Here is a 27,997-nt window from a genome sequence, read left to right as displayed (position 1 = left end):
GTGCTAAGAAATAAAAAAATGCAACTAACTGTTTGATGATTTTTATTAAACTAAATATTATATCCACTGCTGAACAAAGCAAAAGATGCCATCGACATTGAGTGTTGAATCCTTGAATCCATGATCCGTCCAAACTGTATGTAATCTACTGATAAAAGTAACCCATTTCTTCTTACATACTTGCCAATATAAACGATTACTTAACACAAATTACAGGTCTGAGAACAAAATCAAATACTAGTATCTTCTAACATGCCTCTGTATTTATTTAACCTTGTATATACCAGATTAAAAAGCAACCCACATCTGGAATCAAGCTTTAAAAAGCAACTAAAAATTCAGAATAGCAACAAAAATAAAAGTTTGTCATGTAAGTGTAACTGCTCATCTGGCCTGTGTGATAAGATTAGCAAAGGCATAGGTCTGTGTAGGAAGCTTTGTGGATTGTAGAGGTAATATTGAAGGCCATGATACCAAAACCATACCAGCTGAAGTGTGCGTGGCCACACGTCTATGTCATAGCTATTTTAAATCTTAATTTTGTATTATACACAGTAAATTAGTGGCTGTGATTAGTATTAGCTGAAAGTAATTGCAAACATTTTTTTCGTGTGCTTTCTGCTGCACCTGTTGCTACCGTAACTCTGTTCTGTAACATAATGAGCACATAGCTACATTAAAACATTGGAGATGTCTGAAGAAAGAGGCTCTAAGCTTGCACAGTAAAATGTGTTATGGGTGTTAACTCTTAAATGTACTCATCTAGGGTTAAGTAGATTGATTAATTTTAGAGCATATTAACAACTAAATATTGAGAATTACCAAAAGCATAAAATTTGAAACACAGTGGGGAAATGATTTTGATATTATCACACTGTAGGTCAAAAACATTCAGTTGAAGTATAGTATCCATCACTGATCACAGTATTTGGAAGTTCAAGTAATTTTTTAAAAGTTGGAATTCATTTAAAAGTTTATGCATGTTACCAAATATTAAAGAATTTAATTTCTACAATATGAACAAACAAAACAACGATCTGTTCAACAGAACTAAAGGCTCAACTCAAACCACAATTCACCACTCAACACAACCATTAATTAACCAGTCAACTCAACCATTTTTCTACTAATGAATTAATGAGGATTGAAGTGGTGTGGTTTGTAACCATAACAGTCAAGGTTATGGCCTTGGCTTCATTTCTGTTGTACTTCATGAAATGACATGACCTCCAGCCCTTGCAGATAACATAATAATGTGTTCTAGCCTACTCAATATCAATAGATTTATCCCAGAGCATACAAATGTGACCAAAAATATAGATTTAACGGTCAAGTCTAAATACACAATATTGGTATGTGACAAAAGCATAATTTTGTTCTTGGTGCTCTTTATATTGTAATATACAGTATCTTGACTTTTAGTTATCTTAAATTGCACTTCCTCAAACAATTTTGCAGTATCTTAGAAGCACATTTATCCTACCTAACGGGTTTTTTGTTTGTAAACTTGCAGTTGCTTCTTCACAATAGAGTGCATTCATGTGTCCCTTCTTACGCTTGCTGCACTGGTCTGTAATATAAGTGATACATTCATCTGATCACTCATTCCCGAGCTCCATGTCCTAAGGCTAAAAGTTTCCAATCGAGATCAAAACAGGTGGACAGACTGCCAGTGAGTTCAAACCTATACCACACAGCTATAACAAACCTGGCAGCTAAAATGTATACAGTATAATGGCAGTGACTGGCTTACTGAACAAAGGAAACGTTAATAGCATCTTATGCCCCTGGCAAGCAGAACCAGTGCTGTGCAAAGTAATGTGCATGTAAGCAAAAGGAAAGGTCATTTTTTAATGTGCAACCAAATGATCAAATTACTTATGTATTAATGCACACTGAAGACAGACCATGGCATCATAGTACAGTATGCAGTCGCAAAAATGAAAGCGATCCAAGTTCCTTTATACACAGAGTCATTGTAAATAGAAAAGGAAGTTAAGAGATGAGAGGCATCTGAGCAGTCTCTTTGCCTTTTGCAAACACTGTCACAGCAGACTACAGTCTACGAGGCTATTCAAGCACTCATGCGATAAAACAAAACTTCTAGGCATGCAATTAGAAGAACAGACAGTATCAAATCAACAGCAAGGCCAACATTACAGCGGGTAATGTGTCCCACCTTTCTCCTCACTCCCTCTCTCCTCGTCTTCCTGCTCCTACTCTCCACTCTCACTTTCCCTCTCCTCACTGGATCACTTTGCCCACCTGACCCATTCCGTCAGTTTCCACTGGTGGATGACATCTCTCTTCGGCACGATGCTGCACAACCATAGCCCCGACAAGTCACTATGATACAGTTAGAAGGGACGACAGATAGGTAACGCTCCTCTACAAGAAGAAATCAGCAGTGGTGTGGGAGGATTATTCTGTTAATCACACATGGGAAGACCGACAGGACAGCTGTGGGGGTGGGGGTGGGGGGGGCAACTGGTCACTCTCTTCCACTCCTATCCGGAGGCGTTGATGTAGAGCTGAGTCTGCAAGATGTAGTCAATCACAGGCTGACACAGGTATTCCACCACATGGCCGTCTCCATGCTGGAGAGCCAGTCTGCAGGGAAATGAGAAGATTGGGTGATGGACAGAGACTCACAGCTCGGAGACGGACAGAGACTCACGGTCTCCAAATAAAAAAGACAGTGCACCATGAAAAGAAGAGGAAGGTTTATCTGTGCCAAATGAACACATCCTGCAGGGCTGGCTAGATCTGAAATACACATTACACTCCTACACAGCAGCTACACTTCTGAACTACACATTAGCGTAGTGTGTTACGCTGCTGATCTACACATTAGCGTACTGTGTTACGCTGCTGATCTACACATTAGCGTACTGTGTTGCGCTGCTGATCTACACATTAGCGTACTGTGTTACGCTGCTGATCTACACATTAGCGTAGTGTGTTACGCTGCTGATCTACACATTAGCGTAGTGTGTTACGCTGCTGATCTACACATTAGCGTAGTGTGTTACGCTGCTGATCTACACATTAGCGTAGTGTGTTACGCTGCTGATCTACACATTAGCGTACTGTGTTACGCTGCTGATCTACACATTAGCGTACTGTGTTACGCTGCTGATCTACACATTAGCGTACTGTGTTACGCTGCTGATCTACACATTAGCGTACTGTGTTACGCTGCTGATCTACACATTAGCGTACTGTGTTACGCTGCTGATCTACACATTAGAGTACTGTGTTACGCTGCTGATCTACACATTAGAGTACTGTGTTACGCTGCTGATCTACACATTAGAGTACTGTGTTACGCTGCTGATCTACACATTAGAGTACTGTGTTACGCTGCTGATCTACACATTAGAGTACTGTGTTACGCTGCTGATCAACACATTAGAGTACTGTGTTACGCTGCTGATCAACACATTAGAGTACTGTGTTACGCTGCTGATCTACACATTAGAGTACTGTGTTACGCTGCTGATCTACACATTAGAGTACTGTGTTACGCTGCTGATCTACACATTAGCGTAGTGTGTTACGCTGCTGATCTACACATTAGAGTACTGTGTTACGCTGCTGATCTACACATTAGAGTGCTGTGTTACGCTGCTGAACTACACATTAGCGTGCTGTGTTACGCTGCTGAACTACACATTAGCGTAGTGTGTTACGCTGCTGATCTACACATTAGCGTAGTGTGTTACGCTGCTGAACTACACATTAGAGTACTGTGTTACGCTGCTGAACTACACATTAGAGTACTGTGTTACGCTGCTGATCTACACATTAGCGTAATGTGTTACGGTGCTGAGCTACACATTAGAGTACTGTGTTACGCTGCTGATCTACACATTAGCGTACTGTGTTATGCTGCTGATCTACACATTAGAGTACTGTGTTATGCTGCTGAACTACACATTAGAGTACTGTGTTATGCTGCTGATCTACACATTAGCGTAGTGTGTTACGCTGCTGATCTACACATTAGCGTACTGTTTTATGCTGCTGAACTACACATTAGCGTACTGTTTTATGCTGCTGAACTACACATTAGCGTACTGTGTTATGCTGCTGATCTACACATTAGAGTACTGTGTTATGCTGCTGATCTACACATTAGAGTACTGTGTTATGCTGCTGATCTACACATTAGAGTACTGTGTTATGCTGCTGAACTACACATTAGAGTACTGTGTTATGCTGCTGAACTACACATTAGAGTACTGTGTTATGCTGCTGAACTACACATTAGAGTGCTGTGTTATGCTGCTGAACTACACATTAGAGTGCTGTGTTATGCTGCTGAACTACACATTAGCGTGCTGTGTTATGCTGCTGATCTACACATTAGAGTACTGTGTTATGCTGCTGATCTACACATTAGAGTACTGTGTTATGCTGCTGATCTACACATTAGCGTAGTGTGTTATGCTGCTGATCTACACATTAGCGTAATGTGTTACGGTGCTGAGCTACACATTAGAGTACTGTGTTACGCTGCTAATCTACACATTAGCGTACTGTGTTACGCTGCTGATCTATACATTAGAGTACTGTGTTACGCTGCTGATCTATACATTAGAGTACTGTGTTATGCTGCTGATCTACACATTAGCATAGTGTGTTATGCTGCTGATCTACACATTAGCATAGTGTGTTATGCTGCTGATCTACACATTAGCGTACTGTGTTACGCTGCTGATCTACACATTAGCGTAATGTGTTACGGTGCTGAGCTACACATTAGAGTACTGTGTTACGCTGCTAATCTACACATTAGCGTACTGTGTTACGCTGCTGATCTATACATTAGAGTACTGTGTTACGCTGCTGATCTATACATTAGAGTACTGTGTTATGCTGCTGATCTACACATTAGCATAGTGTGTTATGCTGCTGATCTACACATTAGCATAGTGTGTTATGCTGCTGATCTACACATTAGCGTAGTGTGTTATGCTGCTGATCTACACATTAGAGTACTGTGTTATGCTCCTGAACTACACATTAGAGTACTGTGTTATGCTGCTGATCTACACATTAGCGTACTGTGTTATGCTGCTGATCTACACATTAGCGTACTGTGTTTTGCTGCTGATCTACACATTAGAGTACTGTGTTATGCTGCTGATCTACACATTAGAATACTGTGTTATGCTGCTGATCTACACATTAGAGTACTGTGTTATGCTGCTGATCTACACATTAGAGTACTGTGTTATGCTGCTGATCTACACATTAGCGTAGTGTGTTATGCTGCTGATCTACACATTAGAGTACTGTGTTATGCTGCTGAACTACACATTAGAGTACTGTGTTATGCTGCTGAACTACACATTAGAGTACTGTGTTATGCTGCTGAACTACACATTAGAGTGCTGTGTTATGCTGCTGAACTACACATTAGAGTACTGTGTTATGCTGCTGAACTACACATTAGAGTACTGTGTTATGCTGCTGAACTACACATTAGATTGCTGTGTTATGCTGCTGATCTACACATTAGAGTACTGTGTTATGCTGCTCGACTACACATTAGCGTACAGTGTTATGCTGCTCGACTACACATTAGAGTACTGTGTTACACTGCTGATCTACACATTAGCGTAGTGTGTTACGCTGCTGAACTACACATTAGCGTACTGTTATGCTGCTAGTTTTTCTGCTTTCCAGTGTTTGCTTAAGTTGACGTAGGACTGTATGTAATTTCTTACCTGCTCTTTGTTGAACTGACAACTGACATTGGATGGTTGAGATCATCCTTCACTACGATGATGTTGTCCTGTAATAATAAAGATTCAGCTGGTTAACAAAAGCTACAATTATGTGCAGCTTCAGATTACACCAGCAATAAGTACACAAATCCACAACATTCATAGTGTGACCACATTAAAAAGGATGGTGCATATTAAAAAGGATGGTGCATATTAAAAAGCTGCTGTAGCCACCTTGTACTTGCGGAGGATAGAGGAGTGATTCATTATCCGTTCTGTGTCGGCTCTGTCTCGTGGAACCACCACTATTCCAAAATCCCCCACAATCACCTCCATCTTCAAACACACAGCACAAACACACACAGACAGCTTAGGGTTTTGGTTTGCAGACTGACAGTAATGTTACATACATAGGTATCTGTAAGAAACATGGTAGATTTCTTATAAAATAAATCCCCTACTGCATATGGATGTCTGTTATTTTACCACTGGAAGACTTTGTGATTGTTTTTTTTTCTATTTGTGTGTGTGTGTGTGTGTGTGTGTGTGTGTGTGTGTGTGTGTGTGTGTGTGTGTGTGTGTGTGTGTGTGTGTGTCTGTGTGTGCGCGTGCGTGTGTGCGTGACTTACATCACTTTCATTCCACAGACCTGGAATGCAGAAAGACTCTAACAGATCACTGCCACACAGGAGCAGGATGCGCAACTCTACACAGCACAGCAGAGTTACAAAATGCAACACACCAAAACACAACAAATACAGAACATTTGTAAAAAGCATGGCACATCAACAATGGGAAGAGTGACACTCATGAAAGGAATACGAATTAAATACTTATTTAACCAAACAAAACAACAGTTCTGCACTGCTTTCAGGCAACTTGCTAATAAATGCCAAACACACTCTACAGATGCCAAAGATACTTCAGTGTGTTATCCTCTAATCTGCTACTGTTTGAAGACCGTGTCTGGGGGAAAATGGATGTGTGTGTCTGGACCAACTTAGACTGCCTACCTCTGATTCATGGTGACACCATATGGCAATGTAGAACCCACAGTACAAGACAGAACAAAAGACAGAGCAAATCCATATACTCACCAATCTCCTCATAGCGCACTGCAGTGCCGAGGTTGGCGTTCTCATCTGTTTGAACAAAGAGCCCTTAGTCACCATGACTGATTTATTGGAACTCACACTGATCATGTAAAATGTGCAATTATCGTCCAAAATGCTCATTAATAATGCAGAAATGCAGAATGATTATGGAGGGTTGGGAGTCAGCGGGACAGCTCTTTACACATACAGCAAAATGCAGCTTGCACTGGCTTTAATGACATTAATATCTGAACACATATCAAACTGAATACAAAAGCTGATTCTACAATAAAGGGGTAGCATCTAATACTAAAGCTTATGTCAAAGTCAATAATAAAGACAAGGGACAGAGTTGCGCGTGTATGTGTATAAATATTTGTGTGTACGTGTGTGCATAAGTGAGTGTGTGTGTGTGTGCATATAGGTGATGTGTGTACTGCAGGTCTGGATATGTAATGTGAGTGGACCTCTGGTACACACCAACAAAAGTGAAGCGCTCCGCAGGGGGGCGAACGCAGCAGATTTTGCCCAGACTCTCACTCATCTTGCCCCAGAGCTTAACTAGACACAGAAACAGAGAGAGGGGAGAGACATATTAGGTCTATATGACATATACACCAGACAGCTAACGTCAAAGTGACTGTGCAGAGACGCATTGAGAAAGACTCTGACTGGCTGTGGGCTTGTCCACTGTGTTGCGGTTCTGACAGATAGCAGAAGTGGTGTTCTGGGGCTGGCCAATGACAGGAGTCGTGGAGGGAGAGTTCACGTTTGAAAGAATACATCCTGTCACTCTCTGTGAGGAAACAAAACAACACTATATTCAGTGCTAAGCTGAGAATGATCATTTTACCAATATTTTTAATAGCAAGGCAATGCAGATTTTAAAGGTGACTGCTGTAAATGGCTCGTGTTAGTGGTTGGTGTTAGTAGTTGATGGTAATGGTGTGGTTTAGTGGATATTAGCAGTTTATGTTAGTGGCTGTTAGTGGTTGATGTTAGTGTTCGGTGTTAGTGGTTGTTGGTTGAGGTTGGTGAATTTGGCTAGTATTAATGGCTGGTATTAATGACTTGTATTAGAGGTTGGTGTTAGCATATGTTGCTCTTGCTTTGTTAGTGGTTGTTGAGAGGAGGGCCTCAGACCTTCATGAGATCTCGGTGATGTTCCAGCACACTGCAGGTTGTCTGCCAGGTGTCCTGATAACACTCCCATGGGTCCACCCTGTGAAATAAAAAATGATCAATGTTTTCTTCTAGCTATTATGTCATGCTCCAGAATGTCTAGAACTACATAGGAACATCTAGAACTACATAGGAAAATTGTACAATTTACACTAGATTTAGAAGTGTTCTGACTGACAGTTACCTGATCCAATCAGAGGACTGCACTGCCAACTGACACATGTTGAGGCGGTGTCTGCTAGGCACAAGACCCTGGCAAAAGTAGGAATGGAATATTATATTATATATATATATATATATATATATATATATATATATATATATATATACACATACATATACATATAAACGTGTGTGTGTGTGTGTGTGTGTGTGTGTGTGTGTGTGTATATATATATATATATATATATATATATATATATATATATATATATATATATATATATATACATACACACACACACACACACACACACACATATATATACATATATATATATATATATATATATATATATATATATATATAAATAAAATTTCTCAAATAACAAGCAAAATCAAATCACACTATCCAAAAGTTCAGAACAACACCATATATTTATATCACTGTTTGTAGGGTGACATAAATGAGCTCAGAGGGGTTAATATTTGACGGGAACTGTGTTTTATAAACATTTTTAAATTCATTTTTATTGTTGTTACTGGGACAGAGAAGGGTAAGATTGACAATTTTTCATTAATACCAGAGGCCACACAGATGAGGTAGCTTTATTAGCTGTTATCATCAGTTTATGTGTACCAGACTGATCAGTGGTACTCAGTCCTTCTTCAGACACTACATGTTTATAGCTGTATCCACACATTTGATGCATGAGGGCAGACACGCAGACATTTTAGATCGAACACCATTCATTTCAGTCGTTACATTTTTGACTGACCACCATTGGTTCTATTAGCTACGTTTCATTCAGTGGACAATTTCAAATGGTCTTCATAGTTAAAAGGCAGTTGGAAAAAAAGGCTTACTGGTTTGCCATAGGAGTCGTGTACGGGTGAGATGATCCCACCAATCACAATGAATCGCCCTGTCTTATGTAGATACTCTCTGGCTTTTTCTGAAAAAAGAGATATGACCATGTGACTGTTATAGATACCTCAGATTGCATCGGGTCAGTTAATGCGTTTTCACATAATCTGAATCACCATGCAGCACCATAGAGGAAATTGACTTGACAATGCATACGTAGTGATGTAAATTAGAAAAGACAAACAATGTCTGTGTTAATACTTTCTGTTGTAAAATGGCAGCACTTCCGAGAACTGAGATAGAGGCAGGTCAGCAACAATATGAAAATATATGCACAATAATATCCACAAATCCAGAACACTGATAGTGCCAACAACAGTAGAAACAATGATGCCAAAAATCCCATATTCATGTTCGAGATAATTTGTTTTCCATGGTCAACGGTTTGAAGATATTCTCAAAATTTTCTTTTGGCTCTCCTTTACATCTGTTTCTTAGATCCCATCTCAGCTGCTTGAACTGATCATTGTGATCATCACAGGCTTATGGTTTTCACAACAAAGAAGCATTTTATTTAATAGGTTGCCTTTGTGAAGCAGTTTCTGTAATGTGGTCTCATTTTAAGGGGGGATTAGGAGCAGGAAATAGGATACCCTCCTGAGAAAAGGGATAAAGGAAGATGTGTTTGTGGAAAGTGCAGATCATATGTAAGATGACCTGTAGAACAGCGGCACTAAGAAGAGAAAATAGATTTTATAGAAATGGTGAATAATACATTTCCTTTTTGTGTGACAAGTGACAGTATCTAAGGTTATATCTCAGTGTGTGCTAATATGAGTATTATAAATTACCTGAACAAACTGAACAAATTGTATGAATTTAAATTATATTCCTGAATTACTTATCATACTGATATAATTTTGCTTTACTTTAACACCTTTTATTCAATGAGTGCAGTGCTGACATTTAAACAGCTACCACAAAAACTGTTCTACTTCTATACAAAGCAAAGCACAGAACAGTAGAGGAGGGCTTGGAAAATAGGTCAGAGAGAAGTCAGTGCCAGTGGAGAGTGAGGCAGACCAGCTCCACTGATAATACAGTACCGACATCAGCTCTGCTCTTCCCTACCTCAGATGCCCTAGTGGACAGAAAGCCATGCCTCCAGTCCCAGACCTCCGGTCCCAATTTTAGAGAAAGACCATTTCAAAGATCCTTCTCTCTTTGCGGTTATAGGGACTAAAGCCAAGAGTGACAATTTTAAATGTAATGTGACAGAATAAGTTCCTAATGCTGTGAAAGCATTTCTAGGTCACACTCACCTTATCTTAAATGCACCTATTTAAGACAGGCTGCTGTACGTGCTCCCAATGGGCTCTTTTTTAAAAACCACCTTCATCTGGGTGAGTCAGCACACGGTTTCCCCCTTCATATAATCATTATTTCCCGACTTCTAAAATTCTGAAAGGCCTACAAGTAGCATGCTTTAATTAAAGGTTTATTGGATTACCAGTGACGTCTGGGCGTCACTTTTCTCGGACTGACGCATGGGGATTTTAGAAAGATTTGTAACTTTCAATAACAAACAGGCCCATGACTTCGCGTGGGAAGGAAAGACCAGAGAGGAACAGTAGACACAAATTCTGAACAGATTACATAAAAACAGAAGCCTTTCTTCTGAGTAGGCCACATAGCCGCACCAACCTTTCAACTACGTAGACAACGAATTTTGTAGCCTTTCATGTAACCACAATCGACCACACTATTTATGCAACCGTATAATGTCAGTTATAGATCTGGGGGTGCTATACGAATGACCGGATAGCCTTTTAATCGCTTAAATCTTTTTACAAATCTGTTGCTACGCTAGCTGCATCCGCCGAACTTGACTCCGAATGATTTAGTGTGCCCTCGCCCATTTTCAGCACCGCGCCGTGGACAGCGCTTGCGCGGCGAGTTCTCACCAACAGCCTAGCCTGCCTGATACATTCCTGACAACATCACTTGAAATGGGGTCGTACAAATATCTACTTTTGCTGTTGAAATGAAAAATTAGGTTAGCTGGTAGGGTTAGGCGAAGCCGCTCTTTCATTCGAGATTGGAACAACAACAACAACAACAACAACAACAACAACAACAAAAAATGCTTACCGAACATATGAATGTGTCCCTTTGTGATGGGGTTAAAACTTCCACATGACAGCAAAATAACGTGCGTTTTGGTGGTCTCTGTCATGATAGTTCTCCGTAACGTGGCTTTCTTTTCTCACATGCGACACGGCCTTGTTGTTTTGCTCTTGTGAGACCGCAAAGGAAGGCGAGGTTCAGTCGGTTGCAGCTTTATCCCTCGTCTCCTCAGCCAGACGCACAGCGTCACGGCAGCAGGCTGCCTGGTCTTGCTTAAAGGCACAGACTCCACTTAAAGAAGAGCCCGACCTTATAGAAATTCAAATTCTTTTAAAGAAATCTTAAATCGGCTCCAGTCGAACCTAAGCGGAAATCCTGTGCTTCAGGTGAACGTTTAGAAATTAATACATTGCAGGCCTGAACTCTGCACCGCTTCTGTCGATTTACATGGAATTTGTAATCTGGTTTCAGACAGGAAAGCTGCGTCTGTATTAAAACCGTGCCTTACAGTACCATGCCACTTGAAATATTTAAAGCATCTCATTGGCATCTTCTCCAGAATTAGGCTTAAGTGAAGAACACCACGGTTTCATATCAATTAAAGCTCTGAAATCTGAGAATTTAAGAGGTAGGAAGTGATATCGGACTTGGCACCTGTAACACAGGAAATGAACTGGTTTAAGGCTGTCACACGTTAACCCCAGAATAATGGTGTTGAATTTAGGTATCTAGCTAAATGTTCAATCTAATAATAATAATAACAACAACAACAATGATAATATTAAGAACAACAACAATAATAACTAATAGTAATAAAATAATAATAACGATAATAACAACAATAATAATAATAATAATAATAATAACAATAATAATAATGATATCCCCCCCCTTACTGATAAGGGGCGGGAGCACTGAGCACTGACGATGCTCACGAGCTCCTTCTTGTGTACACTTGGTCCGTTTCTGCTCGCGAGCCAGCGGTGAAGTGGGAGACAACATGGCGCCTGGTGTAGCGTTAGCGTCTGGACCTGCCGTCGTCTAACACCTGCGATCCGGCAGGATGAACCTCTGCGCTCAGTATTTACGGTACGGAAACATCGATAACGGTTCCTCGGGGATTTTTGCGTTTAGGTTTGCACCCGCAAGTGGGATGAATCTTGGGCATCATCGAGGCGGTCGGCTGACTTGCTAGCTAAATAGCATGCTAGCTAGCACCTGTAACCGTGAGTGAAGGCAGTTAGCTTGCTAGCTAGTTAGCGTTAGCTAGCTTGGATGTGAAGTCGTTATTCTCGCGGCCGATGTGAAGTATTTATGTTCCGTAGCTAGTGACATGTTTACACCGAAATGGCTCTGACCTCAGAAGCTTTCTAGCGGATAGTCCTGTTAGATGTTTGACGTGCATACTTTTCAGGAGAGCTAGCGTTAGCTAACCTGGCTAGCTGGCGTCGTTAGCTTATGTTAGCAAACAAACAAACGGCACAGCAGCGCGAGTGGCTCTTTACTGTACCAACAGGCCGTGCCCTCGTATTATTAGTGAGTTGTCGTCAAAATAATAACATGTGTGCGTCGAGCTTGCGTTGAGTGTAGTCAGTGTGCGTGAATGTAGTTTGACATTGCTGCCAATTCCAGGTCGCGAGCCCCGATGTAGTTAGCCTGTAGCTGACCTAGCTGCTCACCTGTCTGTCTTTGTCTCGTTTTGCCTTTTACACTCGGTTTAAGTTACTTGACGCCGTGGTGTTTTGGCTGCGGCGCGGAGAGAGCATGGACAGGCTGGCACGTTTCCAGCTCGGTGAATTCAAACGTAATTTGCGGTGGACGTCGTGCCAGGCTGCCCACGACGTCTCCCTTTGGCTCGGGGCTGCGTGCTGTAGCGCGTGCTAGCGGTGGTGGCGCAGCTGCTGGACTAAGCGAGGTCGCACGAACCGTCTTCGCTCCGTTCACGCTGCATTTTGCATTTGATTGCATGCTACCTAGCCACATGCTAAACGTGTACACACGGTTGGTTATGCTTGGTGGTAGGTGTCCATCACATAGCTGTGTTTCTAGTTAGTTAGCGGTTATTACCTTAGCGAGGTTGATCAGAATAGTCAAGCTACCGTAGCTGTTTAGGATGATCTGGAGACAGAAGCCTTAACACGATACCCATCAAGTGTTTGCTGCTATAACCTTGAGGTTAATAACCATAATGTGAGTGATGACCTGTTTTTGGACAGCTATTGTTGTTATGCAGGCGAATCCGGATAATTCATTTCATAAACCGTGAAAGGTTGGCAGCAAAACTATGCGAATGATAAAGACGTTTAAATAAATGACAGGTTAGCTAGTTGAACGACAGACGGACGTTGTCAAAATTAGCACAAAGTAGAATTGATTGTTGGCAACTGCACTAGGAAATATTCCAGCTGACACTTCAGGATTTGTGAGCATATGTAAAACCATGTATCATAAACATTTCATGGACTGAAATGAATTATCTGAATTTCTAAATCAAAGTGCAGAAATTAACCAATTCATTATTATGGGTTACGGGTATATGAAAACTAATGGAATGGATTGAATTAGAGACTGCCAGAATGTCCCACCTGCTACATTACTAAAGACGTGCCCTTGGATGCAAAACTCTTGCACTCATCACTGTAGAACCATAAAATGCTAAGAGCATTTACACAGTAAGCTATTTTAAATGACAGGCCTTTTATACGTGTCCTGATAAATATTGAAATATCTTTAACTCTGAAGCTGCATCTTAATTATACAACCAAATTATAGGCCAACTATGATGCCATAGTTGCTATGATAGTTTTGTTGCATGATGCTCTAAAATTTGTTACCCAACACAACTTGTTCGCAAGTGTTTTAAGCATACATTTGACCAAATATTATATCAGCCAATAATTGAATATGGTTGAGGAAAATATGCCTTGGATTATGTGTGAATACAAAAATTGTGGATTTACTATTAATGAGCAGATTTTTATTTTTTGCATTTTATGCACATTGGGCCTCATGCAAGAACCATTCTTATGAACAGGGATTTTATTAAATTGAGTGCATTCACCAATTTTCTCATTTTTTGATTTTTATCTTTGTGTGTAAACAAAATTTGTGGGTTCCACATCTGTCGCACAAGTCGCATACAGCTGTTCTCCCATGAAAATCTGTATGAACTAATGGAGTGCCAGTGATCAATCACAGCCCTAATCTGGGTCTGGAAAACTGGCCCTTCATGGATAATCATATTGGCATGATCTGGATTTACTAACCATGTACTTTGCTCTTATCTGTCTGGCTCTGTTAGGCCTAAGATACTGATTTATGCACTTTATATCTTATTAAATATTATTCATTTTAATTAAGCTTTTAGTACTTAGTTTTGTTTATTTAATCATTAATCTTTCTTTTAATCTGTTTTCATCTTTTAGTTCATTTTTAATATTTTGTGGGTTAATTAATTTGTTTCTATTTAAATCAGATTTATTTTAGTAAAATTAAATACATCCCCTATGATGCCCACTGATTTTTAAGTTAACCTTTATACAAACATATAAATTAGCTGTCAGGAACAGTTTGTGGTGTTTATGTTGACAGTTGCTGTTCAGGGGAGCATTTCTCCATTGTAGCACCTGACGGTGCAGCATCACCTGCCGTTAAACATTCTATTGTCCACGTTCCTCTGTTCCTCCCTTTTTTAGTCTTGTACCCCTTCACCTCGGCGAGACCCTTTAAAAAAAAAATTGATTTCACATGAAACCACGTTACGTATATCTGTGACCATACTGATTTTTAGTATAAGCAGCTTAAGTAGGTATAAACAGTGTTTGTTATCCACTGCTGGGCATTGTCAGATCTCAGTTCCTCTTCTGATGTTCTAGTTTTCATTTATTGTTCTATGAAAATGGGGAAGGTGTTTGTACTACCTGTCATGTGGTGCTTTAGTTTTTTTTGGGTTTGTTTTCCCTTTTTTTCTGACCTCACAGTCTGATTGGTTGAGAAGCTTTCTAACCATGCTGATATTCTTTATAACAGCACAGATTTTTCATGCTAAAAGTGTATCACCCCGATTGCGTGTTGCTAAGTAACGGCTAGCTTTATGTACCCAACCCTTAATTGTTTTGTGCATATACAAAGTGGGAAAGAAATACAGTGGATGGCTTATATAATATAACATTTTAGCTGGAGCCTGTTTGTCAAACTCTGGAGAGATGCACATCATATTCCAAATTTGCCAATGCCTTGAAAACTTTTAGGTTGACTGCTGCGACAGAAGGAGAATTAAAACACACTGAGCTCAGTGGTTGACGTTACCTGTGGTGGCTGAATCTGATGTGGCACAGTTGTATGAACTGACTTTACAACAAAAGTATGAGAAATTTAAGATGATGTCAAAATGATCTTGCATGTGGCCCATACGATTGAATCTAGCATAGTGTTTTCTTAACCATTTTACTTTACTGTCTCATGTTTGGACGAGGACATGCCTTAATACCATATGAATATGCAATATCTTTTTCATGCAGTATGAATATTCAATATCTTCTGCTTGTTTCTTTTTTGGAGCAGGCAGGCGGAGACCCTGAAGGCTGATATGACAGGTTTGTTTCATTTAACATGGCTCTACTTTACTGAATAACGTAACATTTAAGGACACTAGACCTTGAAATTAACTTTGGAAAGTTAGTATTTCCCTGCATCTCTTGCTGAAGACTATTGGCATTTCGAAGTATAGCTGCTTCCACTTTGTGTTTTTGTAAGAGGCAGGAATGTTATGTGAAACACATGGTGTTAGTTTCTCTTAGCAGTTTTAAGCAAAGTTAGGGAAGTGGTTGAGCTGAATTGAACTCTTCCTCTGTTCTGTAGATTCTAAGCTAGGTGCTGCAGAGGTCTGGACATCACGACAGGCTCTTCAGGACCTGTACCAGAAAATGCTGGTGACAGACCTGGAGTATGCTTTGGACAAGAAAGTTGAACAAGACCTGTAAGGAAAAAAAACAGTCACTTGCAATTTGTTGGTAACAGTTGAGTTGCTCTTACAGGAACTGCATGCTGAGAGTTAATTAATTGTCTTCACTCGCATCAAGCTGATATCACAGCAGTGCACCTGAATAAAGTTGATGTATTTCTTGGATGTTGGTTTTGTGTGAGAAACCTCTAAATATTGTCTAAACATGTTCTTCTTCAGCTGGAACCATGCTTTTAAAAATCAGATAACAACACTACAGAGCCAGGCCAAGAACAGGGCTAACCCCAACCGAAGTGAAGTCCAGGCTAACCTCTCTCTGTTCCTCGAGGCAGCCAGTGGATTCTACACTCAGGTAAGTTTCCTGGGTTGCAGATGGATGATGCCCTCACAAGGACAGTGGTTCATGATTAATATTTGCACTCTGCAGGCACTTTTGAAAAACTTAAAAACTTAAAACACAAAACTCACTGTTGGCTAGTTTGACATCTATGCTTTTGCTGTAAAACAGTTTAGGAGTCAGGCTGCTTTTTTTATTAAAATACATTTCCCTCCCCCCAGTTACTGCAAGAGCTGTGTACAGTGTTCAATGTGGATTTGCCTTGTCGTGTGAAGTCATCTCAGCTTGGCATCATTAGCAATAAACAGAGCAGCACCAGTGCCATAGTCAAGCCCCAGCCCAGTTCATGCTCCTATATCTGCCAGCACTGTCTTGTCCACCTGGGGGACATTGGTGAGTCTTGCGCTTCTTGAATAGGTATCTCTGTCTGCCACACAATGAAGGAAAAAGTGCTGTAGCAGTAACCTCCCAAGTTACGAAGTCATAGTCCTGAAAGTTGTCATCTGTCAGTTTAAAATGGGTGACTGAAAACTAATCTGGATTATTGGAGATTTTCTTTTTTTGCACTGACAATGTATGTTTGCTTGCTTGCTTGCTGTTCCTCATCTGAAGCACGTTATCGCAACCAGACCAGCCAAGCGGAGTCTTATTACAGGCATGCAGCTCAGCTCGTCCCCTCAAACGGTTAGTAACTGTTACAGCACATCCTCCTCACCTTGAATGCTGACCCCTCATGCAGTGCTCCCCTGCCACCAAACAGTGGTGTCAGCACACTGTGTTTACACCTGCACTCAGATTCTATTTTAAGAACGTCTGTTGCACAGTCTTGCTAAGTCCAGACTCTGTATGAATAGATTAGTAAGTAGGGTGATGAGGTTGCGTGCTGTGGATTTCAGGTCAACCCTACAACCAGCTGGCCATCTTGGCCTCCTCCAAAGGAGACCATCTCACCACAATCTTCTACTACTGCAGAAGCATCGCTGTCAAGTTTCCTTTTCCAGCTGCCTCCACTAACCTACAGAAAGCTCTCTCCAAGGCCCTTGAGAGGTAGGAAAGCAATTTTTTAAGGTAAAGTTGATTTACCAGTGGCAGAACTGAGTTGTTTGATTTACATTCATAGCAATGTCCAAATAAATTTGGGAAGGAAGCATGTTATTCAGTAGATGTTGCTCCTTGTGTGCTGTGATGATGAGTGGGCACATGTTGGTTTTGTATGTGCGATGATTTTTTTTTTTTTTTACATTTTTTATTCCCCTTCTGACTTTGGGGCTCCTCTGACCTGCAGCCGTGATGAGATCAAAACGAAATGGACCGTGTCGGATTTCATTAAGGCCTTCATCAAGTTCCATGGTCATGTTTACCTCAGCAAAAGCCTGGAGAAGCTGAGCGCCCTGCGTGAGAAGCTGGAGGAGCAGTTTCAGGTACCACTCTAAAGCCCCCCGCCACACCTCACTCTGCACTGCTTGCTAAAACTCAGACTATCCAGGACGTTCTCTAAGCAAAGTTCCTGCTTTTAATAGAACAGGGACATGCATTCTTTAGCCCAGTGGCAAAATAGTCTGTACGTACTTTGCTAAGACAGTGATTTGTGGTAGGAACTGTTTCCATATGGATTTTATGAATCATTTCTGGCTCTTGGACCACCCACACACACTACAGTGTCGGCCCACTGGCCCAGATGCTTGACTGGTTTGCTGAAAGACGACCACCAGTCTTGGTTTGTTTGTTGGCTTTGTTCTTCAGAGGCTGATTCTGCAAAAAGCCTTCAGCTCTCAACAGCTGGTCCACATCACAGTCATCAACCTGTTTGAGCTCCACCATCTTCGGGATTTCAGCAACGAGCCTGATGGCCAGAGCATCAGCTCAGACGAGCAGATCAGTTGGCTGCAGCTCCTTGGTCTCTTCAGTATGTCACGCTGGCTTTCCCTTTGCGGTCTGCATGTAAAACATAGGAGTCTTTAAAGGCCAAGGCATCTATGTGCTAAAGCTTAAAACATTTGCCATTTGAGATCTTGGAACAGGAGTTTGCCCTGTAGTTTTCCAAACAGAAGTTTTCTTGAAAATGCTGTGGATAGAAGAAGCTACTGTGGTTAGTAATTAGGTGTTGTTCATATGGACAGTCAAATATGATCTTCCCCACCCAGGCACATGTGACCCATAACTGCTCTTTAAGTAATGATGACAAGCAACCACGTCCAACCAGATAATTATAATTATAATTGGGTTGCAGTGATTAGTTGACATACATTTTGCTGATTGATATTTCTCATCATCAGGCGACATTTTCATAGTCTTACATTATGTTCTAGACTGATTAGTGTTTTGACAGTCAATCTGACTTGTTCATTTAGTGTTATTCATTAAAAGGCTCCCTCTGTTAAAAGCAAAGGAGCTTCTCTGAAAAGGGCAAAACTCACACATCAGCTGTTAAACAGTTAGCATAAAAAAAAACAGGAAACAAACAAACATACAACGTTTAACAGTATTCGCAAATCTTCAAGCTTAGAACGTGAGTCACGACCTGTGCTAGAATATCTGTGATTCGCTAATGATAACTTCACTAGTTTGTACCATGATGTCAAGCTAGGTCCACTAGCTAGCATTGATTTTTTTAACATTTGTCTTTGGTACTGGAGAAGTACACAGAAAACATACCCTTAAAGAGCAGGCTTCTAGACCCTGTGTGTGTGTGCGCTTGCGTCTTCGTGTGTGCAGTGTCCTTCCTGGGTGGGATGTGTAGCCGAGCCTTACTGAATAAGAACCAAGAGGAGACCAGGGGGGAGTGTCCCCTCCCTGCCATCAAAGTGTCCCTGGACTGGCTGAGGTTACGACCTGGGGTCTTCACCGAGAGCGCTGTTGACCAGAGACAGTAGTATGACCTTTCTTTTCTTTCAGTCCCAGTCAAGAGTACTCGGTTACTGCTTGGTGATGTGCTAACCTGGCCTTTGCTAGACGGGGTCTGTCTGAATGACATTTTTTGCTATGATGATTGTTTCATAATCTTCCCACAGTATTTGGCCGTGGCTGGTGTCCGTTCTAAACAGCTTCCAGCCCAAGGAGGAAGATGTGTCAAATCCATCAGGTGAATGTCTGGGTCGTCTGAGTGGCTTAACAGCTTCTCTGTGCTTTGTGTGCTGGTACTGATGATACTTGTTTTTGAAACTGTAGTTGAATCTGCTTCTGTTCTAGCGACTCCACTCCCAGAAGAGTTTGAGCTCCAGGGCTTTCTGGCACTCCGGCCAGCCTTGAGGTAGCTTTCCACATCTGCTTAGCATAGGTGCTCTGCTACCAGCATGTTTGCATTATTTGGATTGGAGTCAATGGCCCTTTCCAGAATGCAGGTGGGTGGTAAGTGTAGGCAAGCCCCTCTCTGACATGACTCCTGCTTGATGACACAGGTTGCTGGACTTTTCCATGGGTCACCAGGGCATTGTGGTGGGCAAGGAAAGCCTCACTGTCCTCGCTCGTCACCAGAGGCTGATCAACTTGGGCAAGTGGGTGGCAGACAACCAGCCTGGGTGAGACTAGAATCTCCTTGAGGTTCACTCCAGTTTTAAACTTTTACTTTTGCTTTTGACTGATGCCCTCAGCCAGGCTTTGCCAAGCCTGCTTACACTCATCTGTTCTGTTTCCATGGTGTGCGGTGTCCCTGTCCCGCCTCGCCGTCCCGCAGTCTCATCCAGTGTCGCTTCAGTGACGGCCTGATCGTCTTCCTCACCGACATCCCTGAGCTGGTGGTGGAGGAGCCGCAAGAGAAGGACCCCGCCGTGCTGCAAGAGTCGTCCAATGGTGAGCAGAACCCCCACGAGGGCTCTCTGGGCCTTAAGTCCGTGCTTTCCATGGGGAAGAGCCAGAACAGCAGCATGGATGCGGGCGAGAGGCCCGTGGTCACCTTTAAGGAGAACATCAAGCCCCGCGAACAAAGCCGAGAACACAGCCGCGGCCAGCCTCAGCGGGACGGTGGAAAGGAGCGGGCCGGCTTCGGCAAAGGCACCGGAGCGCCCGCGAAGAGCGAGCCAAAGAAAGAGGGCAAGAGGAAGAGCGAAGCCAAGAAGAACTGCCACGAGAAAGCGGCCGATGCCGGCAAGCAGGTGAGGGCACTCGCTACTGCTGCACAGCTTTGGCACGTCAGAAGTACGTGCAACTTTGACTGACTGGTTTGACTTTGATCCCTTTGCTGTGCTCTGCTGGTTTCTGGGAAGGTGAAGACCCAGTCTGAAATGAGGAAGACTCCAGTGTCGGAAGCGAGGAAAACGCCCGTCACCCAGACTCAGACGACCTGTTCGTCACAGTTCATCCCCATACATCACCCAGGCGCTTTCCCGCCCCTCCCCAGCAGACCAGGTACACGCACGGCTGGACCCACTATGCAGTCTGTACAATGCAGTGTGTGCGTGTGCAGGAGCTCATATTTCATTGTTAAATGAGGTATTGCGTCCATGAAGCATCCAGTGTCCTATGTTTTGTACACTCTGTATAGAACATCTCTGCTCTGTCTACCACAGGGTTCCCCCCACCAGCATACGTGATCCCACCCCCTGTCGCTTTCTCCATGAACCCCGGCTTCACCTTCCCCGCTGGCGTGTCTGTTCCCACACCCTTCCTACAACCAGCTTCCCACCCTCAGTCTGCCAGCCAGGTGCAGTCGGGGAAGCCCTCGCACATCCCCTACAGCCAGCAGAGGCCCTCTGGGCCAGGGGCCCTCACCCAGGGCCCAGCCCAAACCCCACCCCAAGCCCCGCCCCAGCAGACCCAGCCGCCGCCTACGCAGCCCTCCAAACAAAACCTGCAGCAGACTGTGCAGCTACAGGTGCAGCAATCTCCCACCAAGCAGAGCTCTCAGCTGGGCAAGAGCCCCCCGCACCTCTCCGGCCTGCAGCAGGTTCGTGCGTCTCTGCACTCACGTTTACGAAGGCGGGCCGATAATAACGATGTGTCACCTGTCGCTCCGGCACAGCTGCTGCTACTTAGCTGGGGATCTTTAGCCTGCTGTTTTGGTCTGTGTTCTGTACTGTACTTGGCCTTTACGACCAAGCTGCTGTTTGTTTTCTGCCTCAGACCTACATGCCGGTGTCCGAGCCGGCGGGCCAGATGTGGAGCCAGCACCACGCTCCGCCCTCAATGCCCAAGATGCCCATGCCAGTCAAGCAGCCCTTCTTCATGTCTGGCCCAGACCACATGAAGCTCTTTGACCACTCGATGCCTACAGCAGTGCCCATGCAGGCTCCGCAGGCCACCATGGACAAGAAACTCAATTTTCCAGAGGTCAAAATGCAGGATTTCTACTGGGAGGCGCCGTACCGTATGGGCGAGGGCAGGGGAGGCATGAATGAGAGGATGGCCAAACATCAGCCTGCTGTGTTCTGCCCCGACCAGGAGACCACGCCCAGAGGCCCCCCCTATGAGGTCTGCATGCTACTGCCCTTGTACTCTGCTCTTAATATGGACCAGAAATCTTTGGATAGAGTGGATGTTTATTACTTTAACGTTCAACAATGTAGGGTTTTGCATCGGTAATTAGTATTTAGGACTGTTTTAGATCTGATGCGCTGAGGCAGACGCTGCATGGTAACTACACGTGTGAACAGCCGACCACAGGCTGGCTCTGAGGGGGCTGCCGGATGAGATGTGGGAAGTTAGGCCAGCTTGGGCCAGCAGGGGGCAGCAAGGGACGCGCATGCCTTCCACGTTTTCCTTCTCTCTCTTCTGAGCTGCGCTCTGTGACATCGTGCCTCAGCATGCTCTCGTGCTTCGTGCCCTTCGTTGTGCAGTTTAAAGGGTGCCATGCATCCACCCAGTTAACTACATTTGGTGTTACTTGGCGAAGCGAACGGACTCTCCCTCCATCAGGTTGCCGGAGTCCAGTAGTGATTAGTGGAAGTGATTAGTGGAACCCAGGCTGCAGCGTTTCTCTTTTGGTTCAGCTTTCCTTTAAGCTTTCTCTCTTCTTACAGGGCTGTTTTTTTTCTCTTTCTTTTCTGTCCTTTCTCTCTCCTTCCTTTCCTTTGTGCTTCGTTTCCCACTAGGACAACAAGAGCTCTCCTCTTCTTCCTCCAGACCTGTTAAAAACTCTGGCAGACTTTGAGGAGGAGGAGGAGCTGGGCTTTTCTAGGTCTCATGATTTCTACCAGGCCTTGGCCGGCCCTCTTAACTCTGCTTCTGGAAGGAACCTGTTTGTATGTAGTTTTCCCTCCCATCACATCAGGCAGGGTTTGGCAAAGCTTCTTATCTTTCCTCTGCGGCCTTAGAGTTTTTTACACTCACCTGCTTCAGTGAAATGAGTTCTAATGGATGTCGTACTCTGGCTAAACTGGGGGGTGGTAGTGGTGGAGGGTGTGATGGGCTGTGCATAAGCCTGGGGTTTAAAATTCACTTTACTGCTCGTCATTCTGAGTTCTGAACCACAGCTCAGCATGTAGTCGGACGCAGTTTGATATTTGAGCTTGACACCATACAAGCACGAACAAGTAATAAACACACAAAGAAATAACCTTTTGATGTTTATATCTTGATTGGCTAAAACCATTGACTTAATGTGAGGTTCAGCTCATTTGAAGTTAAATGTAAGAGCGTGCAGCATAATCAGTACATCATAGCGTCATGGTGTCATTTCCTGTTTTGCAGTTATCAAACCAGTCTAGGCTGGACAGTGAGGTGATGGGTCAGCCTTCCCTGCACCATCGCTCTGTTTTTCCGGTGCAGGTTAGTGTGTGCACCACCACACATCCCTCACAAACACTGAGCAATGTTTCTGCCACCAGATGGCGACATTGTTCACAGAAACACCCTGTGAAACATGGCTTCAAGTGGAGTGGCTGTTCTGATGTTTTTACATACTATTGAATCAAGTTACATTTGTTGGTTGGTAGTTTTCACAACACCAGTAATAGAAAACTGTAGGTGTTTAGTTCAGCCAAATTCATCTACGTAGTAATTCCATAATCGGTGAGTGTGGTTACAGCCAGTATGTGGAAGTGTTGTTAGTTTGACAGGTTCCTTAACATGACGTTTTTAGTTTAACAGATGAGCTGTGTATACATTTATCTCTGAAAAAAAAAAAAATTGATCGAAGTTTAGCAGATTCAGCTGCATGTAGGCAGCGATTTTTCACATTTACTTATAGTTGTTGCCACCATTTGAGAGTGCGTGCCATGGCTTTGCAGGACAGTGCCTACCAAAACAACAGCATCTTCAGCGAGGCTTACGGCAAAAACATGGCCCCCGCTGCCAAGCCGGACGTTCCCATGATGCACCAGGAACCTTCGCTATACTCCCTGTTTGAAGGGACACCCTGGTCTCCCTCACTCCCAGCCACCTCAGGTAGGTACAGTTCCTGTGTTAAACCTGGCATGCACAGAGAATGCACCACAGTCACTGGGATCACTGGGAGCCCATGGCGTAGGGGCTGTGTACAGAGACTAGGTGGTCATATCTTTCTGTTTTTCTTGGCAGACCACTCGACCCCAGCCAGCCAGTCACCGCACTCGTCCAACCCGAGCAGTCTGCCGTCGTCTCCGCCCACCCACAGCCACGGCACTCTGCCCTTCTCCAACTTCGGCCCTATCGGCACGCCTGACAGCCGTGAGCGACGAGCCGCAGACCGCTGGAAGCCCGAGAAGACTGGTAATGCCTCCAACCAGATGGGGACTTCCCTGTTCATTTCTTTGCCAGCAGTTCGGCTTAAAATAAGAGGCTGTTTGTCCCCCTTCCCTTCTAGGTGTGAGTGGTTTTGGGTTAGACTACCTGCCCACTGGCCCCACCTCCTCTGCTCCTGAGACGAGCAGCTGGAACCAGGGCCCCGCCCCCAACAGCTGGGCAGTTCAGGACATACCTATGGAGGACGCCTCCAGCGTTCTCCTCGACAGCTTCAAGGTACTGCTGCCAAACATTTTAACCATTTAAAACATCACTGTGAAAAATATCATTAAAGTTATTGGTAGAATGAACATTTTTAAGGAATGAACCATTCATTCGTTCATAGCATCCCTTTACAACAAATGCTGGAAACTTAAAAACAAACTCTTGCTGCTCCACTTGCCTGGCTCTGCTCCACTGTGGAGATAGCGGCTTCACTTGTGATGCATAGGTTTGTGGAGAATCAGAAGCTGAGCAGGAAATGTTTGTGTATTCTCAGAGTTCAGTTATAAGAAGGAAGCATTTCTCTGCACAACTTCAAGGATCCTCTGTGTTCTGTTTAAAAGTGTCGGTCCTTATGGCGTATCCTCATGAAAGTCCTTATGACGTACGCGGCCGAGAAATGAACCCTTCGATGGTGGCAGCCCCGTAAATGAGATGCGTCCAGTGTAAACATAAAATAAATCACACCTCTTAATATTAATTACGACAACAAGAAACAAGAGGGTTTTTAGTTAGAATTTTATTCTCTCTGTAAGCAGTGACTGTTCATTCGTACATTTGTTTTTGTGTGCGTGCTCAGTCAATCTGGTCGAGCTCGATGATGCAGCCAGGGCCGTCTGCACTGGAGCAGCTCCTCATGCAGCAGAAACAGAAGCAGCAACGCGGCCACAGGGCCATGAACCCGCCGCACTGAGCGCCTACGCCCGCGCGCCCTGCGCTGTCTGAAAACCACGCCCAACAGGAGGAGGAGGTGCTCAACCACCAGCTCCAATCGGAAAAAAAGTTTTCTTTTTCCGGCATTACCTGCGTGTGGAGGCTGGAGACAACGGCCGACCTGGACCGACCGGCTCCAAAACGGCCGATCGCCTGACCGACGAGGAAGGTGCAGACCTTTCCTCTGTCTCCTCCTCTCCCTCTCTCTGTCTCTCTCTCGCTCTGTCTCTCTCTCTGCGCCTGTGTGGCCAGGGGGTGTGAGAGCCAGCGACCCACTGCGCTGCTCAGCACTGGGTGGCTACTGCCCTGTCTCTCGCAGGGCGACTCCGAGGAGACTTCCTCTCTGATCCCCCTCCCTGCTTCCCCAGGAGCCCAGACACACTTGTCCTGGACTCCGTGACTCTAGACTCTGGACTGGACCCTATCGAATCCATCTGCTTTTCTCCACTCTGTGCGACACACGCACAACATGAGGGACGGGACGGGGGCGTGTGGCTGTGTGTGAAGAAGGGAAAGATTTATGCAGAGGTTGAAGTGGCATTGTAATGGGCTAATCAACAGAAGGACTGACATTTCTGAAGTCTGAATGAATTTACTTGAAGGAAGGGTTCGTGTAGCTAGGGAGGGTGTTAATACCAGATAGTTGGTTCTGTATTCACTGCAGATGATGTAATGAGTGTACCTCTGAACACACCGCACACGGATCATAGGACGTAGTTTGACACAGTCATGAATTATAGGCTCTCTGTATGATCTGGTCTGCTAATTTCTTGGAAGTGTTTTTGTTTGTTACGGGTGGGGTGGGACAAGCCACGTCGGCCTCTTCTAGAAGAGAGAACTGCTATAAATCACACCATGAAATTATAGCTTAACAAGAATTAAATGGAGGTAGGCCTTAGACTATAGGTAATAGGGTGTAGTATCATTAGCTGCAATAGAAATTGCATTTAACAATACTGTATTTTGTGACTTGTTATGTAGCAGTTTTAGCTTTCTGAGATATTATTGGATTAATATGTTCAATAGTTTACTGCTAAAAAGTGGGAGAACTTTATATATTGTAGCCCTCCCCAGACCTACTAGCCCCGCCCACGCCCACCCCCCGCCAAACACTTACTTGCATACTAGTTCTATTGGTTCATGTTGGTTCTGCCTTTTTGGTAGTTTAAATGGATTTACTAGCTTTCTTTGTGCCTGGTCAGTGTTCTGTTTTCTCTTTTTTCCTCTCTTCTTTTTCTTTTCTTTTCTTTTGAAAAGACTCCCCACCACGGCCACAGCTGGCGCGGTCTCTAAGGTGAATGCTGCTGAGACAGGCCCAGTTTCAGTGCTGGAGGTTCAGCGGCGTGGAGTGGGTGATCCCTCCGCCACTGTACTGTTCTCCCATGGTGAGAACTCTCCTATAGCCACTCAGTTCTGGGATCAGAGAAAACTAGTTATAGCCTCTCTAGATACTTTACTGTACTCTTGTACCTTAAAGAGTGACCTGTTATTTCTTCAGCTATCACTGTCAAACAGTAGAAATGCTTTTTGCGCTATTAGATGTAGGTACTGCTGCCCGTTGACTTTTGTCCTGATAATCACCTGCCTGGCCAATGGTGCATTTTGACATAGACGTCCGCTGCTGTTTGCTCCCTTAGGTTAACACTGGCCCTGGACAAACCCTAGATGTATAGGCAGGAGCTCATGTATTGGGCAATCCTACCAATGCTCTCAAAGCCTTCCTGGGTTTCGGTTGTCTGGTCAGCCTCCGATGTCTGGGGAGGGAGGAATTTTGTGAGGTTTTTTTGTTTTGTTTTTGTTTTTGTTTTGTTTTGTTTTTGATTTTTTTTTTTTTCCCCCCCTGTAAAATCTGCTGAGATTTTTAAAATCTAAGATATGCAGCTATGGGGAATGTTAAGAGCATGGGTTTCTGGTGATTATCGCTTTCTGCCTCTGTTTATTAGGGTCGGTTCTAGGCCAGGGGTCAGTGTTGGAGAAACTTGGATGTTGATGATGAATACGTTCAGTGGATGTTTTTTCATGTCCATAATGCAGGCGTATTTTTGGATGGAAAGTTTGAGTGGCAGGTCCTGAAAAGAGGGAAAAGCATATTTTTATTTTCATGTAGAGAACGTTTTATTGAAGACAACTGTAAATGATGTCTATTTGCCGTGTGATTGTGCTCCTTGTTGCATTTAAAAGTGTATTTAAAAAAAAAAGATTTACAAAAGAGGCATAATGAAATAAAATAAGCTGAACTTTAAGGGAAAAATTAGATAATAAAGTATCAAAAGAACCAAGCCCAGTAGGGAGAACCATTTGCTATAATTATTGTTTGGCTCTTCTTTTTATTACTTGTATTCCTGGTTTCATAAACAGCGTTCTGGTTTGGTTGTCGTGGAAGCCCGTCATTGTTGCATTTGAATGGGTTGAGAGATGCTATGTAATCTTGTCTGAACGTTCTCCTTTAGAAACCCTGCTAATCACTGCATTTTAAATGTGGACGATCATATCCTGCCCCTTTTTTGATTGTAGATGTGTCTCCCTCTAGTGACGTGATTTAAAAGTTACTGAGAACAACCTCTGCGCCTTTGGGCAGTAATAACATTCCAATAGAGAAGTTAAAGAAACGGACAGCTTTTTCGAGCACAGGGAAGGCCGACACCGAGCGAATGTGACCATGCCCCTTGTATGAGAATCTGTTTGGAAATTGTGCATGAAAAAAATTTAATTGCCTTGTGTATTTAGGGCGAAGGAGATATCCAGTGACGTCTTTCAGAGGATTTTGCAAGAGGGTTAGGTTGGGTGAAGATGTCTCCTTCTGTAATGGGCTTGGTTTATTGTTTTTGTCTCTCTGTGGACATTCAGAAATGCTGAAATCAGCCATGCCTTTAATAAAGTAAACCATGTCCTCTTAAATTGTCTGTCTTTTTTGTTTTACTAATGGAGTATTTAGAGTGGTGATCCTTACCTTTCCTCACT

General features: G+C 43.4%; 2 protein-coding genes across 4 annotated transcripts; one reads left to right on the top strand and one right to left on the bottom strand.

The window, feature by feature from the left end:
- Positions 1–25: 25 nt before the first annotated feature.
- Positions 26–12,952, bottom strand: nmnat2 (nicotinamide nucleotide adenylyltransferase 2). 2 transcript variants are annotated; one of them, XM_027011372.2, is made up of 12 exons: positions 12,845–12,952; positions 11,190–11,437; positions 9,038–9,126; positions 8,196–8,263; positions 7,973–8,051; positions 7,502–7,625; positions 7,310–7,390; positions 6,833–6,877; positions 6,365–6,441; positions 5,970–6,071; positions 5,736–5,803; positions 26–2,610 (listed from the first exon to the last, which is right to left on the bottom strand). In XM_027011372.2, the coding sequence occupies exons 2-12, from the start codon at positions 11,272–11,274 to the stop codon at positions 2,508–2,510; spliced, it is 921 nt and encodes a 306-aa protein (XP_026867173.2). In that variant the 5' UTR covers positions 11,275–11,437; positions 12,845–12,952; the 3' UTR covers positions 26–2,507. The 2 variants fall into 2 exon arrangements, with proteins under 2 accessions (XP_026867173.2, XP_035391918.1); XM_035536025.1 differs by lacking the exon at positions 12,845–12,952 and having other exon boundaries at positions 11,190–11,456.
- On the top strand, positions 12,109–27,934 carry smg7 (SMG7 nonsense mediated mRNA decay factor). 2 transcript variants are annotated; one of them, XM_027011368.2, is made up of 23 exons: positions 12,109–12,254; positions 15,729–15,760; positions 16,026–16,143; positions 16,348–16,480; positions 16,687–16,858; positions 17,078–17,149; positions 17,362–17,512; positions 17,751–17,886; positions 18,209–18,371; positions 19,181–19,337; positions 19,477–19,547; positions 19,655–19,715; positions 19,864–19,983; positions 20,139–20,556; positions 20,668–20,809; positions 20,971–21,347; positions 21,524–21,871; positions 22,492–22,641; positions 23,090–23,167; positions 23,629–23,785; positions 23,918–24,088; positions 24,183–24,337; positions 24,903–27,934. In XM_027011368.2, exons 1-23 carry the CDS (start codon positions 12,229–12,231, stop codon positions 25,014–25,016), a joined length of 3,522 nt encoding a protein of 1,173 aa, XP_026867169.2. In that variant the 5' UTR covers positions 12,109–12,228; the 3' UTR covers positions 25,017–27,934. The 2 variants fall into 2 exon arrangements, with proteins under 2 accessions (XP_026867169.2, XP_026867170.2); XM_027011369.2 differs by lacking the exon at positions 22,492–22,641.
- Positions 27,935–27,997: the final 63 nt, after the last annotated feature.

Source organism: Electrophorus electricus, chromosome 18 (assembly GCF_013358815.1).
Source record: "Electrophorus electricus isolate fEleEle1 chromosome 18, fEleEle1.pri, whole genome shotgun sequence".
In the NCBI taxonomy this organism is placed as follows: Eukaryota; Metazoa; Chordata; class Actinopteri; order Gymnotiformes; family Gymnotidae; genus Electrophorus; species Electrophorus electricus.
This window is presented reverse-complemented; position numbering and strand designations above follow the sequence as displayed.